This window comes from Cherax quadricarinatus, chromosome 7 (genome assembly GCF_038502225.1).
Source record: "Cherax quadricarinatus isolate ZL_2023a chromosome 7, ASM3850222v1, whole genome shotgun sequence".
Classification (NCBI taxonomy): domain Eukaryota; kingdom Metazoa; phylum Arthropoda; class Malacostraca; order Decapoda; family Parastacidae; genus Cherax; species Cherax quadricarinatus.
Window position 1 is genome coordinate 15,844,744 of NC_091298.1, and position 20,950 is coordinate 15,865,693.

General features: G+C 38.3%; 1 protein-coding gene across 3 annotated transcripts in view; it reads left to right on the forward strand.

Annotated features, from left to right (window-relative positions):
* The window catches only part of LOC128686822 (fatty acid hydroxylase domain-containing protein 2), a 35,842-nt gene that overhangs the window by 8,102 nt on the left and 6,790 nt on the right, over positions 1 to 20,950 (forward strand). For all 3 annotated transcript variants that reach the window (XM_053773946.2, XM_053773945.2, XM_053773947.2), the window contains exons 2-6: positions 3,808 to 3,970; positions 5,081 to 5,184; positions 5,410 to 5,555; positions 7,046 to 7,227; positions 18,558 to 18,830. In XM_053773946.2, coding sequence (XP_053629921.1) covers positions 3,813 to 3,970; positions 5,081 to 5,184; positions 5,410 to 5,555; positions 7,046 to 7,227; positions 18,558 to 18,830 — 863 coding nt within the window. In that variant the 5' untranslated portion in view covers positions 3,808 to 3,812. The remainder of the gene's footprint in view (positions 1 to 3,807; positions 3,971 to 5,080; positions 5,185 to 5,409; positions 5,556 to 7,045; positions 7,228 to 18,557; positions 18,831 to 20,950) is intronic.

The following is a 20,950-nucleotide window of genomic DNA, read 5'->3' on the forward strand; positions in this document are numbered from 1 at the left end:
TGTGTGTGTGTGTGTGTGTGTGTGTGTGTGTGTACTCACCTATTTGTGGTTGCAGGGGTCGAGTCCTAGCTCCTGGCCCCGCCTCTTCACCGGTTGCTACTAGGCCCTCTCTCTCCCCGCTCCATGAGCTTTATCAAACCTCGTCTTAAAACTGTGTATGGTTCCTGCCTCCACTACGTCATTTTCTAGGCTATTCCACTGCGTTACAACTCTATGACTGAAGAAATACTTCCTACTATCTCTCTGACTCATTTGTGTCTTCAACTTCCAATTGTGGCCTCTTGTTTCTGTGTCCCCTCCCTGGAACATCCTGTCTTTGTCCACCTTGTCTATTCCACGCAGTATTTTATATGTCGTTATCATGTCTCCCCTGACCCTCCTGTCCTCCAGTGTCGTCAGGCCGATTTCCCTTAATCTTTCTTCATAGGACATTCCCCTTAGCTCTGGAACTAACCTTGTCGCAAACCTTTGTACTTTCTCTAATTTCTTGACGTGCTTTATCAAGTGCGGGTTCCAAACAGGTGCTGCATACTCCAGTATGGGCCTGACATACACGGTGTACAGTGTCTTGAATGATTCCTTTCTAAGGTATCGGAATGCTGTTCTCAGGTTTGCCAGGCGCCCATATACTGCAGCAGTTATCTGATTGATGTGTGCTTCCGGAGACATGCTCGGTGTTATACTCACCCCAAGATCTTTCTCCTTGAGTGAGGTTTGCAGTCTTTGGCCACCTAGCCTATACTCTGTCTGTGGTCTTCTGTGCCCTTCCCCTATCTTCGTGTGTGTGTGTGTGTGTGTGTGTGTGTGTGTGTATGTGTGTATATATATATATATATATATATATATATATATATATATATTTTTTTTTTTTTTTTTTTTTTTTTTTCAACAAGTCGGCCGTCTCCCACCGAGGCAGGGTGACCCAAAAAAGAAAGAAAATCCCCAAAAAGAAAATACTTTCATCATCATTCAACACTTTCACCACACTCGCACATTATCACTGTTTTTGCAGAGGTGCTCAGAATACAACAGTCTAGAAGCATAAACATATAAAGATACACAACATATCCCTCCAAACTGCCAATATCCCAAACCCCTCCTTTAAAGTGCAGGCATTGTACTTCCCATTTCCAGGACTCAAGTCCGACTATATGAAAATAACCGGTTTCCCTGAATCCCTTCACTAAATATTACCCTGCTCACACTCCAACAGATCGTCAGGTCCCAAGTACCATTCGTCTCCATTCACTCCTATCTAACACGCTCACGCACGCTTGCTGGAAGTCCAAGCCCCTTACCCACAAAACCTCCTTTACCCCCTCTCTCCAACCCTTTCGAGGACGACCCCTACCCCGCCTTCCTTCCCCTATAGATTTATATGCTTTCCATGTCATTCTACTGTGATCCATTCTCTCTAAATGACCAAACCACCTCAACAACCCCTCTTCTGCCCTCTGACTAATACTTTTATTAACTCCACACCTTCTCCTAATTTCCACACTCCGAATTTTCTGCATAATATTTACACCACACATTGCCCTTAAACAGGACATCTCCGCTGCCTCCAACCGTCTCCTCGCTGCTGCATTTACCACCCAAGCTTCACACCCATATAAGAGTGTTGGTACTACTATACTTTCATACATTCCCTTCTTTGCCTCCATAGATAACGTTTTTTGACTCCACATATACCTCAACGCACCACTCACCTTTTTTCCCTCATCAATTCTATGATCAACCTCATCCTTCATAAATCCATCCGCCGACACGTCAACTCCCAAGTATCTGAAAACATTCACTTCTTCCATACTCCTCCTCCCCAATTTGATATCCAATTTTTCTTTATCTAAATCATTTGACACCCTCATCACCTTACTCTTTTCTATGTTCACTTTCAACTTTCTACCTTTACACACATTCCCAAACTCATCCACTAACCTTTGCAATTTTTCTTTAGAATCTCCCATAAGCACAGTATCATCAGCAAAAAGTAACTGTGTCAATTCCCATTTTGAATTTGATTCCCCATAATTTAATCCCACCCCTCTCCCAAACACCCTAGCATTTACTTCCTTTACAACCCCATCTATAAATATATTAAACAACCATGGTGACATTACACATCCCTGTCTAAGACCTACTTTTACCGGGAAGTAGTCTCCCTCTCTTCTACACACCCTAACCTGAGCCTCACTATCCTCATAAAAACTCTTTACAGCATTTAATAACTTACCACCTATTCCATATACTTGCAACATCTGCCACATTGCTCCTCTATCCACTCTATCATATGCCTTTTCTAAATCCATAAATGCAATAAAAACTTCCCTATCTTTATCTAAATACTGTTCACATATATGCTTCAATGTAAACACCTGATCTACACATCCCCTACCCACTCTAAAACCTCCTTGCTCATCCGCAATCCTACATTCTGTCTTACCTCTAATTCTTTCAATTATAACCCTACCGTACACTTTTCCTGGTATACTCAGTAAGCTTATTCCTCTATAATTTTTACAGTCTCTTTTGTCCCCTTTCCCTTTATATAAAGGGACTATACATGCTCTCTGCCAATCCCTAGGTACCTTCCCCTCTTTCATACATTTATTAAACAAAAGTACCAACCACTCCAACACTATATATATATAATATAATATATATATATATATAATATATATATATATATATATATATATATATATATATATATATATATATATATATATATATATATATATATATATATATATATATATATATATATATATATATATATATAATATATATATATATATAATATATATATATAATATATATATATATTTATATATATATTTATATATATATTATATATATATTATATATATATTATATATATATTATATATATATATATATATATATATATATATATATATATATATTATTATTATTAATTATAATTTTTTTTTTATTTATTTATTTATTTATTACACACACACTGGTTTTACATGTATAAATAGAATGAAGGTGATTACAAAAAAACATTACATACATTTAATTATTTTGCTCCTGATTTTTTCAGATTGTCATAAGTTAGTTATGTATACTGTACAACCTTGATGTTTAAAACAGTTAAAAAAAATATATGATGTCTTGTCCAAACTTTAAGACTTTGTCCTGAATGTTGTAGTTAGGGCAGAACCCCTCAGCCCTCCTCTCTAATAGTGTCAGAACACTGAGTTTGGCAGAAAAAAAAAATTCCCATTATGGTTTTTAGCATTAAGCCTGTAAGTGTTCAGGACTGGTTTTAAAATATTACTAGCTCTTAAACTGTAAGAGACCAAAATATATTGTAGGAAAATATTTGAACCAAAATTTCTCCTTCATATATTTTGATAGATTAGGTTTCAGAAGAAAAATATCTCTTCTTAATTCAATGGTGAATATATTTGTGTTCAGCCTTGTCACTGAATGTACCATAATTTTAATTACCTTGACACTCACTTCTTTTAAATTACAATACAGTAATTCAGTGATAACACTGTGTATACTGTACAGTACATTAATACTACAGAACAAAAACCTTTTTGCAGTCCTACTGTCTTATTGTACATAAATTATATTACTGAATAGAATTTGGCTTCACAGGGTTTGAATGAGATGGAAAGAACAATAAGGAACACAAGTTAAAGTGGGATGTTGAAAGTGAAGCTTGAAGAGGGAAATAGTGTAGTAATAAAAGAAACACACAAGGTACTGCAGCTGTTATTAATAGTGAAAGTAGAATAACTTAAGATTTATAATTCATGTATGGTTTCCTCAGAAATCATGGCAGACACAGAGCCTCCTTACCAGGGGGACCAAGGGATGGTGCCTCGGCAGCCATCCCATGCTGCAGCAGATTTACTGTCAACTTTGAAGAAGGCCCTCTTTATCCTTGGCTCTACTACAATCATCTTTGCAGCTTTAAGAAACAGTCTCACCTAGTAGGTTTTTATATACAGCTGTATGTTGAGATGACAAAATTGTTACATTATACAGATAAAATTAGAGTAATGCAATTAATTTCTTATGCCCTTAACATCTTGGAATTGGCAGGCTATACAGTACTAGATTCCATACCCTTATGTACAGCACATTACTGACATAGCACAGTACATTATTTTTTCATGCCCACACTCTGATGGAGGGGTGGGGATATTGCAGTTTGGAGGGGCATCAGAGATGTGATGTCAGCACACTGTTGGCAAGATAGTGATAGCGAGTGATGGCCAATGTATTAAAAAAAAAAATGTAGGGAACAGGGTGCAAAATGTTATTTTTTTGTGGGCTTAATAATTTAAGTGAGATGTTACACAATTTACTTTAGGTGAACATGTTTGATCTTTGGCATACATCAAAAAATTTAAGTGTACTTCATGTCCAACCAGGAACATTTGGTTAAAAAAAAAAAATGAGTGTCATGGCAAGTGGCTGTTAAATTTTGGTTGGAAAACTCTATACGTATATGATTGTATTTCAGACAACAGTGACAGTAATACCAATTATGATTTTTACATTAAATATACTATGCTTTGCTGAAGAAGGTAAATAAAATGTACGTAAATAAAATTTGTGCTAAACAAGCAGAAACATGTTTGGATCCTTCTAGAATTATAACAGTGCATGTCTTAATGAGATGCCATGTTTTGCAGGATTAGTAAAGATCATTAAGTTTGTTGCATAAAATTTTACCAAACTTCATTGAAATAATAATCATGGTAATATGTACACTGTTTATTATAATAGAAGTTTGATTGCTATGCAAGATTTCTTTCATGTGCATGACCATAAATTTAATTTCTTCACCTTTATTCATGGTAAATTAGTAATGTTTTCTTATTTATATTGTGCTATTTAACAAGTTCTAATGTGAAAAATGAAGTTGTGGTAGTGATTTCCAGAAGTCTTAGTTTACAGGTTAAATACTTTTTGCAATTATTTAAAAATACAGTATTAATTGTAAATTAATTTTTTGCATTTTTTTCTATCACCAATGTTAACATTTATTTTGCAGTGATGCTGATTGTGCATTAAGACTTAGTTTGCCCTTTCAGCCATTTGCAGCATTTTTGGGGAGCCTCAGGAAACTTTTGGCAGCACCAGTGGGATAAGATCCTGCATTCATTTGGAGATGACTCTTATGTCTTAATGACTTATGGTATGATTTTTTTCCTTGCTGTATCAGTATTGTGGATATATAGTATTTTTATCTATTGCAAGAGAAATGAAACTGTTTCAGCTCTTTGATAATTTTTTTTTTAATTTGTATGATGGCAGTTATTTAAACTCTAAAAACATGCATTAGTAATGTGAAGAATTTAAGTTAGCATTTATATCTAAGGTATTTATATAATGTCTATTAATATCATATGCATCTTTTCAGGAACCACTATTGTGTCGTATATTGTGTATTGGTCAGTTGGGTCAGTTTACACACTCATGGATTTGTTTAATAAACCTGCATTTATAAAGCGCTATAAAATCCAACCTGGAACCAATGAACCTGTTGAACTTCAAAAGCTTATTAAGGTATTATTGTTGATTGTCTTAGTTGAATATTGTGTACACATGCGTACAGTATTGATAAGAGAAATGCTTATACTCTATTCAGTATATGTTAGACCAAAATTAAAATATGCAGCAGATGTCGGCTAAATTGTCCAAAGACGAGATAAAAAAACTATGATAAAAGGCTGAAAATATTAAATATGCCCTCGTTGACTGATAAGACAGGATGACCATGCAAGATTATAAAATGATATGAAGCAATAGATAAGGAGGATTACTCAACACCATTAATAAGCTGGTAGATCAATGGTAGAGTTATTGGTAGATCAATGGAAGAGTTAAGAGAAGGTAGTTCAGCACTACAGTGATTGGGAATTTAAATAACATGCTAATAAATTTAATACTAAAACAGGAACACCATGAACATAGCTTCTCTCCTGTAGCTGCAAATAAGTAATTATAAATACGTACACATTTCTAGGCCTTGGAACTTATTTCAATACATATTTGAGAGGTAAACAGATTGTTAGGGGCACCATATGTGTGTTTATTGACATTAGGCTCTGAAACTGTGGTAAGTTCTCATGTTTTGGAATATTTTTAATGTTGATTTACATATACCAGAATGGTTAGGTCACAGTTTTACTCTGAAAGATATGGCTGCTTAGGTCATTGTTCTGGCAGCTGGCAGAGATGACTAGTAAGGCTCTTATCTTCTATCAAGATACAAAATTCTGTACATAATTTTGTAATTTGGAGATTAGGAAAAGTGGGGGTTACAAAAAACATTATTCAGAAAGCTGAGGAAAGGTTGTTGAGGTGGTTTGGACATTCAGAGGATGGAACAAAATAGGATGACTTGGAGGGTCTATAAATCTGTAATGGAGGAAAGGAGGAATGGGGATCATCTTAGGAAGGTAGGAGGGAGGAAGTTTTGTATGCGAGAGGCTTAGCTATCCATCAAATGTTTGAGAGATGTTAGACAGGAGTGAGTGAAGGCAAGTTTTGAAAAAAAAATTGTACTTTCATGTCTTCTTGGCATCACTAGTATCCGTATTGGATGCCATGGTTAATATTCAGATACATGGTAAGGTGATGAAAGGATCAAAAATCAGTTTTATATTGTACAACTGAGTCAGGTATGGGATGTGTACACAGTCAGCTGTCAGCATGGGTAGGAGGCTCTTGCATCAAGGGTGAGACTAGGCTGTTCCCTAACAACAGTGGCCCCATTCGTAGGCTAACAGCTACACATAGGGAAAACATCTGGCATATATTAGTGGGATTTGGCATGCAAAGTGGACTTCATTTAATTAAGAAAACTAATCACTTATACTTTGCTGAGTCTTTCCATTGTAGGATCCTTATAACAGCTTTTATAGATTGAATCTGAATTTCTTAAATTGGAAATCATATACTGTGATTGTAATATCTTGTTAATCTCTCATTAGGCATTTCAAACAAATATTTTTTGGAAGAATACCTCTTTAATAATTTTGTTTTCCTGACAGTGTATCCTGTGGGTGAACTTCAATCAGACTGTTATCAGCATTCCTTTTTCTATGCTCTGTTACTACTTGATGTGCTTGCGAGGATTTGACCAGTCACCTCAACTACCAACGTTTCATTGGGTTCTGTTTGAGTTAATTGTCTGCATACTCTTTGAAGAAATAGGCTTCTACTATTCACACAGGTATTATACTGCATTTTATTTTGTATTCTTTCAACTTCAGTGTCTCATAAATACACAAACGTACTCCCAAACTTGAAATTCATATTTGTGGATTTTAACCTCTGTCTGCTTTTATATGGGTGTGAGGCATGGTCTTTAGAAGTTAGAGAGAGAACTTCTGAAGGCAGTGGAGATGTCATATTTGAGAAGAGTGTGGTGTGAATATTAGAGAGAATTTGAAGCATAGAGATTAGAAAATTGTGTAGGCTTACCAAAAAATATAATTCAGGGCTGAGGAGGAGTTGCTGAGGTGGTTTGGGCTTTGAGAGAATGGAGTAGAACAGGATGACTTAAGAGGGTGTATAAATCTGTAGTGGAAGGAAGGAAGGGTAAGGGGTCATTACAGGAAAGGGTTGGAGGTGGGGGGGGGGGGGGAAGTGTCAGTGAGGTTTTGAGTGTTAGGAGCTTGAATGCCCAACAAACTATAGTGTAAATGTATTAGCTAAGAGTGAGTGGAAACAAGTAGGTAGTAGGTTGGTAGACAGCAACCGCCCAGGGAGGTGCTACCGTCCTGCCAAGTGAGTGCAAAATGGAAGCCTGTAATTGTTTTACACGATGGTAGGATTGCTGGTGTCTTTTTTCTGTCTCGTAAACATGCAAGATTTCAGGTACATCTTGCTACTTAAACTTAGGTCACACTACACATACTATGTACAAGCATATATATACATACCCCTCTGAGTTTTCTTCTATTTTCTTTCTAGTTCTTGTTCTTGTTTATTTCCTCTTATCTCCATGGGGAAGCGGAACAGAGTTCTTCCTCCCTAAGCTATGCGTGTTGTAAGAGGTGACTAAAATGCCGGGAGCAAGGGGCTAGTAACCCCTTCTCCCGTATAAATTATTAAATTTAAAAGGAGAAACTTTAGTTTTTCTTTTTGGGCCACCCTGCCTCGGTGGGATACGGCCGGTTTGTTGAAAGAAGAAGAAGAAGAAGAGTGGAAACAAGTGGTTTTTATAGACTGACATTCTGTTTGAGTGTTAGCAGATAACATTTATGAAGGTATTCAGGGTAAACTGGTAGCTAAATTTGAGTCCTGGAGGTGTGAAGTATAATGCCTGGTAGACAGCAACCACCCAGGGAGGTACTACCGTCCTGCCAAGTGAGTGTAAAACGAAAGCCTGTGATTGTTTTACATGATGGTAGGATTGCTGATGTCTTTTGTCTGTCTCATAAATATGCAAGATTACAGGCATGTCTTGCTACTTCTACTTACACTTAGGTCACACTATACATACATGTACACATTTATTTATACACACTCATCTGAGTTTTCTTTGATTTTTATCTTAATAGTTCTTGGTCTTATTAATTTTCCTTTTATATCCATGGGGAAGTGGAATAAGAATCTTTCCTCCGTAAGCCATGCGTGTTGTAAAAGTCAACTAAAATGCCGGGAACAATGGGCTAGTAACCCCTTTTCCTGTAAAGATTACTAAAAAGAATAAGAAGAAGAAGAAAATTGTCAAAGTGGGAAGTCTGAATGTGCGTGGATGTTGTGCAGATGATAAGAAAGAGATGATTGTGGATGTTATGAATGAGAAGAAGCTGGATGTCCTGGCTTTAAGTGAAACAAAGCTGAAGGGGGTGGGAGAGTTTCAGTGGAGAGGAATAAATGGGATTAGGTCAGGGGTTTCAAATAGAGTTAGAGCTAAAGAAGGAGTAGCAGTAATGTTGAAGGATAAGCTATGGCAGGAAAAGAGGGACTATAAATGTATTAATTCAAGGATTATGTGGAGTAAAATAAAGATTGGATGTGAAAAGTGGGTTATAATAAGCGTGTATGCACCTGGAGAAGTGTAGAGGAGAGAGAGAGATTTTGGGAAATGTTGAGTGAATGCGTGGGGAGTTTTGAATCAAGTGTGAGAGTAATGGTGGTTGGGGATTTCAATGCTAAAGTGGGTAAAAATGTTATGGAGGGAGTAGTAGGTAAATTTGGGGTGCCAGGGGTAAATGTAAATGAGGAGCCTTTAATTGAGCTATGTGTAGAAAGAAATTTGGTAATAAGTAATACATATTTTATGAAAAAGAGGATAAATATACAAGGTATGATGTAGCACGTAATGAAAGTTTGTTAGATTATGTATTGGTGGATAAAAGGTTGATGGGTAGGCTCCAGGATGTACATGTTTATAGAGGGGCAACTGATATATCGGATCATTATTTAGTTGTAGCTACAGTTAGAGTAAGAGGTAGATGGGAAAAGAGGAAGGTGGCAACAACAAGTAAGAGGGAGGTGAAAGTGTATAAACTAAGGGAGGAGGAAGTTCGGGTGAGATATAAGCGACTATTGGCAGAAAGGTGGGCTAGTGCAAAGGTGAGTAGTGGGGGGGTTGAAGAGGGTTAGAATAGTTTTAAAAATGCAGTATTAGAATGTGGGGCAGAAGTTTGTGGTTATAGGAGGGTGGGGGCAGGAGGAAAGAGGAGTGATTGGTGGAATGATGAAGTAAAGGGTGTGATAAAAGAGAAAAAGGTAGCTTATGAGAGGTTTTTACAAAGCAGAAGTGTTATAAGAAGAGCAGAGTATATGGAGAGTAAAAGAAAGGTAAAGAGAGTGGTGAGAGAGTGCAAAAGGAGAGCAGATGATAGAGTGGGAGAGGCACTGTCAAGAAATTTTAATGAAAATAAGAAAAATTTTTGGAGTGAGTTAAACAAGTTAAGAAAGCCTAGGGAAAATATGGATTTGTCAGTTAAAAACAGAGTAGGGGAGTTAGTAGATGGGGAGATGGAGGTATTGGGTAGATGGCGAGAATATTTTGAGGAACTTTTAAATGTTAAGGAAGAAACAGAGGCAGTAATTTCATGCACTGGTCAGGGAGGTATACCATCTTTTAGGAGTGAAGAAGAGCAGAATGTAAGTGTGGGGGAGGTACGTGAGGCATTACGTAAAATGAAAGGGGGTAAAGCAGCTGGAACTGATGGGATCATGACAGAAATGTTAAAAGCAGGGGGGGATATAGTGTTGGAGTGGTTGGTACTTTTGTTTAATAAATGTATGAAAGAGGGGAAGGTACCTAGGGATTGGCGGAGAGCATGTATAGTCCCTTTATATAAAGGGAAAGGGGACAAAAGAGACTGTAAAAATTATAGAGGAATAAGCTTATTGAGTATACCAGGAAAAGTGTACGGTAGGGTTATAATTGAAAGAATTAGAGGTAAGACAGAATGTAGGATTGCGGATGAGCAAGGAGGTTTCAGAGTGGGTAGGGGATGTGTAGATCAAGTGTTTACATTGAAGCATATATGTGAACAGTATTTAGATAAAGATAGGGAAGTTTTTATTGCATTTATGGATTTAGAAAAGGCATATGATAGAGTGGATAGAGGAGCAATGTGGCAGATGTTGCAAGTATATGGAATAGGTGGTAAGTTATTAAATGCTGTAAAGAGTTTTTATGAGGATAGTGAGGCTCAGGTTAGGGTGTGTAGAAGAGAGGGAGACTACTTCCCGGTAAAAGTAGGTCTTAGACAGGGATGTGTAATGTCACCATGGTTGTTTAATATATTTATAGATGGGGTTGTAAAGGAAGTAAATGCTAGGGTGTTTGGGAGAGGGGTGGGATTAAATTTTGGGGAATCAAATTCAAAATGGGAATTGACACAGTTACTTTTTGCTGATGATACTGTGCTTATGGGAGATTCTAAAGAAAAATTGCAAAGGTTAGTGGATGAGTTTGGGAATGTGTGTAAAGGTTGAAAGTGAACATAGAAAAGAGTAAGGTGATGAGGGTGTCAAATGATTTAGATAAAGAAAAATTGGATATCAAATTGGGGAGGAGGAGTATGGAAGAAGTGAATGTTTTCAGATACTTGGGAGTTGACGTGTCGGCGGATGGATTTATGAAGGATGAGGTTAATCATAGAATTGATGAGGGAAAAAAGGTGAGTGGTGCGTTGAGGTATATGTGGAGTCAAAAAACGTTATCTATGGAGGCAAAGAAGGGAATGTATGAAAGTATAGTAGTACCAACACTCTTATATGGGTGTGAAGCTTGGGTGGTAAATGCAGTAGCGAGGAGAAGGTTGGAGGCAGTGGAGATGTCCTGTTTAAGGGCAATGTGTGGTGTAAATATCATGCAGAAAATTCGGAGTGTGGAAATTAGGAGAAGGTGTGGAGTTAATAAAAGTATTAGTCAGAGGGCAGAAGAGGGGTTGTTGAGGTGGTTTGGTCATTTAGAGAGAATGGATCAAAGTAGAATGACATGGAAAGCATATTAATCTATAGTGGAAGGAAGGTGGGGTAGGGGTCGTCCTCGAAAGGGTTGGAGAGAGGGGGTAAAGGAGGTTTTGTGGGCAAGGGGCTTGGACTTCCAACAAGCGTGCGTGAGCGTGTTAGATAGGAGTGAATGGAGACGAATGGTACTTGGGACCTGACGATCTGTTGGAGTGTGAGCAGGGTAATATTTAGTAAAGGGATTCAGGGAAACCGGTTATTTTCATATAGTCGGACTTGAGTCCTGGAAATGGGAAGTACAATGCCTGCACTTTAAAGGAGGGGTTTGGGATATTGGCAGTTTGGAGGGATATGTTGTGTATCTTTATATGTGTATGCTTCTAGACTGTTGTATTCTGAGCACCTCTGCAAAAACAGTGATAATGTGCGAGTGTGGTGAAAGTGTTGAATGATGATGAAAGTATTTTCTTTTTGGGGATTTTCTTTCTTTTTTGGGTCACCCTGCCTCGGTGGGAGACGGCCGACTTGTTGAAAAAAAAAAAAAAAAAAAATTCTGAAGGAGGGTTGAGGATGTTGCAATTCAGGGTATCATCCAAACTATGGTGTTAAGCACTTTTACAAGACACACTGAGGGCAAATTTCTAAGTCTCCACCTTGACTGTAATCTTAAATTTCAGACCCACATCCAACATAATACTAGGTTGGTAGACAGCAACCACCCAGGGAGGTACTACCGTCCTGCCAAGTGAGTGTAAAACGAAAGCCTGTAATTGTCTTACATGATGGTGGGATTGCTGGTGTCTTTTTTTTTCTTTCTCATAAACATGCAAAATTTCAGGTACAACTTGCTACTTCTACTTACACCTAGGTCACACTACACGTACACGTTTATGTATACACACTCATCAGAGTTTTCTTAGATTTTATCTTAATAGTACAATGCCTGCACTTTAACCCTTTGACTATTTTGGTCGTACACGTGTATATACGTCTTACGGACCACTGTTTCGGACGTATTAATACGCGTAAATTCTAGTGGCTTCAAATCAAGCAGGAGAAAGCTGGTAGGCCCACATGTGAGCGAATGGGTCTGTGTGGTCAGTGTGCACCACATAAAAAAATCCTGCAGCACACAGTGCATAATGAGAAAAAAAACTGAAAATTTTTTTTTTTTTTGGATTAAAAAGCCAACCTCGAGGTGTATTTTTGTATAGTATTTATCTTTGTATTCTTATTCTCGTGGTCTCACGTGATAAAATGGAAAACAGATTACAGAAATAGAGATGATTTTGATTAGTTTCATGATGAAAACCACCTTGAAATTAAGCTCAAAGTAGCGGAAATGTTCGATTTTTACCAATGTTCAGGAGTAAGCAGATCACACCACACGTCCAATACACGTCAACTGGGGAGTCTAATATTCTTTCACTAGTGCACTGATATTATCTGTACCATTTTTACAATAATACATCAGTCTGCATAACCGTAAATTTTGTATTTTTTGTATGAATAAAAAATAAAAATAGAAAGCAATAGTAATATAAGAGGGGTCTAGATACGTGACTAATGAACAGAGGATATGTTATTTTAGTGCCAAGAATGTCTACATTGTTTATTCTGGACCCTATTTTGAAATTGGCATCTTTTTTAATTTGCGTGAAATTGGCCAAATTGGCAATTTCTGACCACTTTATTGGGTAGTTCAAATCGGTAAATGGGCGGTTTCGTGTACTCAACTGATAGAAAAAATGGAGTCTAAAGAAATAGCTACGAGTTTGGTCAACTGGAACAATGGAATTGGCCAAAAACAGGGCTCAAACTCGGCGATATCACTGATGCGTATATGTTGCCGAGACTGCTAACTTCGCGGGAGAGTAAATCCGTAAGTTTTTGGCCAAATTTCGTACTTTTGGTGTCATTACAGTGGACCCCCGCATACCGGACGCCTTGCATAACGGACAATCCGCATACCGGACGCTTTGATCGCTAAAATTTTGCCTCGCATACCGCCCAAAAACCCACTCAGCGCCCTTCGTCCGAGACGCGTCCAATGTGCGGCCTGAGCCAGCCTCATATGTTCTGCCGGTGGCATTGTTTACCAGCCAGCCTCCGCGGTAACATTCAAGCATACAATCGGAATATTTCGTATTATTACAGTGTTTTCGGTGCTGTTTCTGGAAAATAAGTGACCATGGGCCCCAAGAAAGCTTCTAGTTCCAACCCTACAGCAGTAAGGGTTAGAATTCCAATAGAGATGAAGAAAGAGATCATTGATAAGTATGAAAGTGGAGTGCGTATCACCGACCTGGTCAGGTTGTACAAGAAACCCAAATCAACCATCTCTACTATTGTGGGCAACAGAAAGGCAATCAAGGAAGCTGTTCTTGCCAAAGGTTTAACTGTGTTTTCGAAACAGAGATCGCAAGTGATGGGAGATGTTGAGAGACTCTTATTGGTGTGGATAAATGAAAAACAGCTAGCAGGAGATAGCGTTTCTCAAGCTATCATAAGCGAAAAGGCTAGGAAGTTGCATGAGGATTTAATTAAAAAAAGGCCTGCAACTAGTGATGATGTGAGTGAATTTAAGGCCAGCAAAGGTTGGTTTGAGAGATTTAAGAAGCGTAGTGGCATACATAGTGTGATAAGGCATGGTGAGGCTGCCAGTTCGGACCACAAAGCGGCTGAAAAATATGTGCAGGAATTCAAGGAGTACATAGAAACTGAAGGACTGAAACCTGAACAAGTGTTTAATTGTGATGAAACAGGCCTGTTTTGGAAGAAAATGCCAAGCAGGACCTACATTACTCAGGAAGAAAAGGCACTCCCAGGACATAAGCCTATGAAAGACAGGCTTACTTTGTTGATGTGTTCCAATGCTAGTGGTGATTGCAAAGTTAAGCCTTTATTAGTGTATCACTCTGAAACTCCCAGAGCGTTCAGGCAAAAGAATGTCCTCAAGGATAATTTGTGTGTGCTGTGGAGATCAGACAGTAAGGCATGGGTCACTAGGGACTTTTTCTATAACTGGTTACACCATGCATTTGCCCCCAATGTCAAAGATTACCTAACTGAAAAGAAATTAGAACTTAAGTGCCTCCTGGTGTTAGACAATGCCCCTGGTCATCCTACAGACGTGGCAGAGCGACTTTATGGGGACATGAGCTTCATTAAGGTGAAGTTTTTGCCTCCTAATACCACTCCTCTCCTGCAGCCCATGGACCAGCAGGTTATTGCAAACTTCAAAAAACTGTACACAAAAGCTCTGTTTGAAAGGTGCTTTGTAGTGACCTCAGAAACTCAACTGACTCTAAGAGAGTTTTGGAGAGATCACTTTAATATCCTCAATTGTATAAACCTTATAGGTAAGGCTTGGGAGGGAGTGACTAAGAAAACCTTGAACTCTGCTTGGAAGAAACTGTGGCCAGAATGTGTAGACAAAAGGGATTTTGAAGGGTTTGAGGCTAACCCTGAGAGGAGTATACCAGTTGAGGAATCAATTGTGGCATTGGGGAAGTCCTTGGGGTTGGAGGTTAGTGGGGAGGATGTGGAAGAGTTGGTGGAGGAGGACAATGAAGAACTAACCACTGATGAGCTGATAGATCAACTTCAAGAGCAAGAGGCCAGACCTGGGGAAACTGGTTCAAAGGAGGGGAGAGAGAAATTGAAGGAATTGCCTACTACAAAGATTAAGGAAATGTGTGCAAAATGGCTTGAAGTGCAAACCTTTTTTGATGAAAATCACCCTCGCACAGCTATTGCAAGCCGTGCTGGTGACTGTTACAATGACAATGTTGTGAACCACTTTAGACAAATCATAAAGGAACGAGAGGTACAGGCCACTATGGACAGATATGTTGTGCGAAAGAAGTCCAGTGACTCTGAAGCTGGTCCTAGTGGCATTAAAAGAAGAAGGGAAGTAACCCCAGAAAAGGACTCGACACCTCAAGTCTTAATGGAAGGGGATTCCCCTTCTAAACACTAACACTCTCTCCCCTCCTCCCATCCCATCAATCATCACCAGATCTTCAATAAAAGTAAGTGTCATGTAATTGTGCATGCCTTTTTCAGTTTGTGTGTATTAAAATTAACATTTCCTGTGGTAAAAATTTTTTTTTTTCATACTTTTGGGTGTCTTGCACGGATTAATTTGATTTCCATTATTTCTTATGGGGAAAATTCATTCGCATACCGAACATTTTGCATAACAGCCAGCCCTCTTGCACGGATTAAGGTCGCTATGCGGGGGTCCACTGTACCTTCGGGAAAAGATTCTCTATCATTTCACACACAAAAAAAATTTTTCCCTAAAATTTTGCGACATAGAATGACGGTCTCAGAAAGGGGCTTGTGACAGTCAAAGGGTTAAAGGAGGGGTTTGGGATATTGGCAGTTTGGAGGAATATGTTGTGTATCTTTATACGTATGTGCTTCTAAACTGTTGTATTCTAAGCTCCTCTGCAAAAGCAGTGATTGTGTGAGTGAGGTGAAAGGGTTGAATAATGATAAAAGTATTTTCTTTTTGGGTCACTCTGCCTCGGTGGGAGATGGCCGACTTGTTAAAAAAAAAATTCTTGTTCTTATTGCTCTTCCTTTCATGTCCATGGGGAAGTGGAATAAGTATCTTTCCTCCATAAGCCGTGTGTGTTGTAAAAGTCGACTAAAATGCCGGGAACAATGGGCTAGTAACCCCTTTTCCTGTATAGTCTACTAAAAGGAAAAAGAAGAAAACCGTCAGTGTTGTGTGAATGATAAGAAAGAGATGATTGTGGATGTTATTAATGAGAAGCTGGATGTCCTGGCACCAAGTGAAACAAAGCTGAAGGGGGTGGGAGAGTTTCACTGGGGAGAAATAAACGTGATTAGGTCAGGAGTTTCAAATAGTTAGAGCTAAAGGAGGAGTAGCAATAATGTTGAAGGATAAGTTATGGCAGGAAAAGAGGGAATATAAATGTATAAATTCAAGGATTATGTGGAGTAAAATAAGGGTTGGATATGAAAAGTGGGTTACAGTAAGCATTTATGCACCTGGAGAAGAGAGAAATGTAGAGGAGAGAGAGAGGGAAATGTTGAGTGAATGCATGGGGAGTTTTGAACCAATTGTGAGAGTACTTACGGTTGGGGATTTCAATGCTAAAGTGGGTAAAATGTTGTGGAGGGAGTGGTAAGTAAATTTGGGATGCCAATGAAAATGAAGCCTTTAATTGAGCTATGTGTAGAAAGAGGTTTGGTAATAAATAATACATATTTTATGAAAAAGAGGATAAATAAATATAGAAGGTATGATGTAGCATGTAATGAAAGTAGTTTGTTAGATTATGTATTGGTGGATAAAAGGTTGATGGGTAGGCTCCAGGATGTACACGTTTATAGAGGGGCAACTGATATGTCAGATCATTACTTAATTGTATCTACAGTTAAGTGTAAGAGGTAGATGGGACAAAAGGAAAATGGCAACAAGAAGTAAGAGAGGTGAAAGTGTATAAACTAAGGGAGGAGAAAGTTAGGGTGAGACATAAGCAACTCTTGTTCTCTTTCATCTATGTGTTATTCTTCCCTTTTTTCATTATCATTTGTTCCTGCTCTCCCTCCCTTTCCCTTTTCTTTGTTATGTACCCATGTTTTGTTCTTTTCCAACTTGCTCTGAATGACGTTTTCCACTCCTATTTCCACTCCTTGGTGTTTCACATTTATTTGTGGGAGGTGAGGTGGCGGGCTAGGAGGTGTAGATCCGTGGAAAGAGAGTAGGGGTGCAAAGAGGGGGGCTGGGAAGTGGGGATAGTCATGTTTTCAGGTGTACTTAAAGCCCTACACAGCTAAACATTGCTCCAATGAAAGTTTGTTTTGCAACCTATATCTTTTCTTCACTATTATTGGCAGTACACCATTTGGATCAATGTATAATCTCATGCTTTTGTATTGTAGGACATGAAACAATCATTTAACCCTTTGACTGTTGCAAGCCCCTTTCTGAAACTGTCATTCTATGTCGCAAAATTTTTGGAAAAAAAAAATTATTTTTCCTTATTTCTTATGAAATGATAGAGAATCTTTTCCTGATGGTAATGACACCAAAAGTACAAAATTTGGTAGAAAACTCGCGGAATTATGCTCCTGCGTAGTTAGCGGTCTCAGCGACATATACACATTGGCGATTTCACCGAATTTGAGCCCTGTTTTGGGCAAATTCTGTTCCAGTTGACTAAACTCGTAGCTATTTCTTTAGACTCCATTTTTCTATCAATTGAGCACACGAAACCGCCCATTTACCGATTTGAGCTACCCAATAAAGTGGTCAGAAATTGCCAATTTGGCCAATTTCATGCAAATTAAAAAAGATGCCAATTTCAAAATAGAGTACAGAATAAACAATGTAGACATTCCTGGCACTAAAATAACATATCCTCTGTTTATTAGTCACGTCTCTAGGCCCCTCTTATTACTATTGCTTTCTATTTTGATTTTTTATTCATGCAAAAAAATACAAAATTTACTGTTAGGCAGACTACTGCATTATTATAATAAAAATGGTATAAATAACATATGTGCACTAGTGAAAGAATATTAGACTCCCCAGTTGACGTGTATTGGACATGTGGTGTGATCTGCTTACTCCTGAACATTGGTAAAAATCGAACATTTCCGCTACTTTGAGCTCAATTTCAAGGTCATTTTCATTGTGAAACTAAGCAAAATCATCTTGATTTCTGTAATATGCTTCCCATTTTATCACATGAGACCATGAAAACGAGAGCACACCGATAAATACTACACGAAAATACACCTCAAATTCGGCATTTTAATCCAAAAAAAACTCCGTTTTTTTTTTCTCATTATGCACTGCGTGCTGCAGGATTTTTTTTATGTGGTGCACACTGACCGCACAGACCCATTCTCTCACATGTGGGCCTACCAGCTTTCTCCTGCTTGATTTGAAGCCGCTAGAATTATTGAGTATATATACATGTACATCCAAAACACTGGCTCGTAAGACGTATATATACAACCAAAACAGTCGAAGGGTTAATTTAATGTTGGCAAGAAAAAACTTTTTATTTTGAAGGTTGACATAAACAAGTTTATGTTGAGATGTTGGTATAAAGTTTGTGCTTCACCTTGCAGGCTTTTCCACCATCGTTTGCTGTATAAACACTTCCATAAGCTACATCACGAGTGGCAAAGTCCCATTGCAATCACAGCCATATATGCCCACCCATTGGAGCACATGTTCTCCAATATGGCTCCCGTTTTTCTTGGGCCACTTGTGATGGGTTCCCATGTAGCAACTATATGGCTGTGGGTCAGTCTTGCTCTGCTCAGCACCTTAAATGCTCACAGTGGTTACCATCTGCCATTCTTCCCATCGCCTGAGGCTCACGATTTCCATCATCTCAAGTAAGTGTCTGCCTTTTTTTTTTTTTTTATTATGACAAAAGTCATGAATGCAGTTTTCTCAGTGTTTAACCATAATGCAGATTTAAACAATGCTGTTTTCAGAGCTACTGATGGATTTGCCTTCACATTTACATTAATGGGACTTTCTCATTGTGTTAAGTAATGTGTAACCTCAAATTTTCAGTATTGATTGTATACAATACATTGTATATTATTCCTTTCAACCACGACCTAAGAGTTGATCTAGAGAAGGGGAAATTGGTGCAACAATGAAGGGTAGACCTTTACTGCATCAGTTATTCTTGGAAGCATGAACCTGTAATTGATAATGCTTGGAGTATGGGAGAACAGATTTGATTCCTTAGATTGAGCCCGTTGGCATCAAGACTAAGGGATTTCTCCAAGAGAGCAGTAACATCAATTTTGGAGAGGATGATTAATTATATACAGTGATCTCTCGATAGTTGTAAGACTCGATAGTCGTAATTTTCAAAAATCGTAACATTATTTTCATCAAAACATTGGCTCACGAATCGTCATTCGTCCGGGACACATACACATGGCTCCAAGCCGCCTCACCCTCCATTCTCAGCCAGTGTACCATTGTTTACCAGTGAGTGACAGTCCCCTCACTTGCTCATATGAAATATTTCATAATATTTCATTCAAGGTAGTAGGTTGGTAGACAGCAACCACCCAGGGAAGTACTACCGTCCTGCCAGATGACTGTGAAACAAAAACCTGTAACTGTTTTGCATGATGGTAGGATTGCTGGTTTCTTTTTCTGTCTCATAAACACGCTAGATAACAGGGATATCTTGCTTCTCCTACTTACACTTTGGTCACACTTCACAGACACGCACATGCATATATATATACGTACATCTAGGTTTTTCTCCTTTTTCTAAATAGCTCTTGTTCTTTTTATTTCTTCTATTGTCCATGGGGAAGTGGAAAAGAATCTTTCCTCCGTAAGCCATGCGTGTCGTATGAGGCGACTAAAATGCCGGGAGCAATGGGCTAGTAACCCCTTCTCCTGTATACATTTACTAAAAAAGAGAAGAAGAAAAACTTTATAAAACTGGGATGCTTAAATGTGCGTGGATGTAGTGCGGATGACAAGAAACAGATGATTGCTGATGTTATGAATGAAAAGAAGTTGGATGTCCTGGCTCTAAGCAAAACAAAGCTGAAGGGGGTAGGAGAGTTTCAGTGGGGGGAAATAAATGGGATTAAATCTGGAGTATCTGAGAGAGTTAGAGCAAAGGAAGGTGTAGCAGTAATGTTAAATGATCAGTTATGGAAGGAGAAAAGAGAATATGAATGTGTAAATTCAAGAATTATGTGGATTAAAGTAAAGGTTGGATGCGAGAAGTGGGTCATAATAAGTGTGTATGCACCTGGAGAAGAGAGGAATGCAGAGGAGAGAGAGAGATTTTGGGAGATGTTAAGTGAATGTATAGGAGCCTTTGAACCAAGTGAGAGAGTAATTGTGGTAGGGGACCTGAATGCTAAAGTAGGAGAAACTTTTAGAGAGGGTGTGGTAGGTAAGTTTGGGGTGCCAGGTGTAAATGATAATGGGAGCCCTTTGATTGAACTTTGTATAGAAAGGGGTTTAGTTATAGGTAATACATATTTTAAGAAAAAGAGGATAAATAAGTATACACGATATGATGTAGGGCGAAATGACAGTAGTTTGTTGGATTATGTATTGGTAGATAAAAGACTGTTGAGTAGACTTCAGGATGTACATGTTTATAGAGGGGCCACAGATATATCAGATCACTTTCTAGTTGTAGCTACACTGAGAGTAAAAGGTAGATGGGATACAAGGAGAATAGAAGCATCAGGGAAGAGAGAGGTGAAGGTTTATAAACTAAAAGAGGAGGCAGTTAGGGTAAGATATAAACAGCTATTGGAGGATAGATGGGCTAATGAGAGCATAGGCAATGGGGTCGAAGAGGTATGGGGTAGGTTTAAAAATGTAGTGTTAGTGTTCAGCAGAAGTTTGTGGTTACAGGAAAGTGGGTGCAGGAGGGAAGAGGAGCGATTGGTGGAATGATGATGTAAAGAGAGTAGTAAGGGAGAAAAAGTTAGCATATGAGAAGTTTTTACAAAGT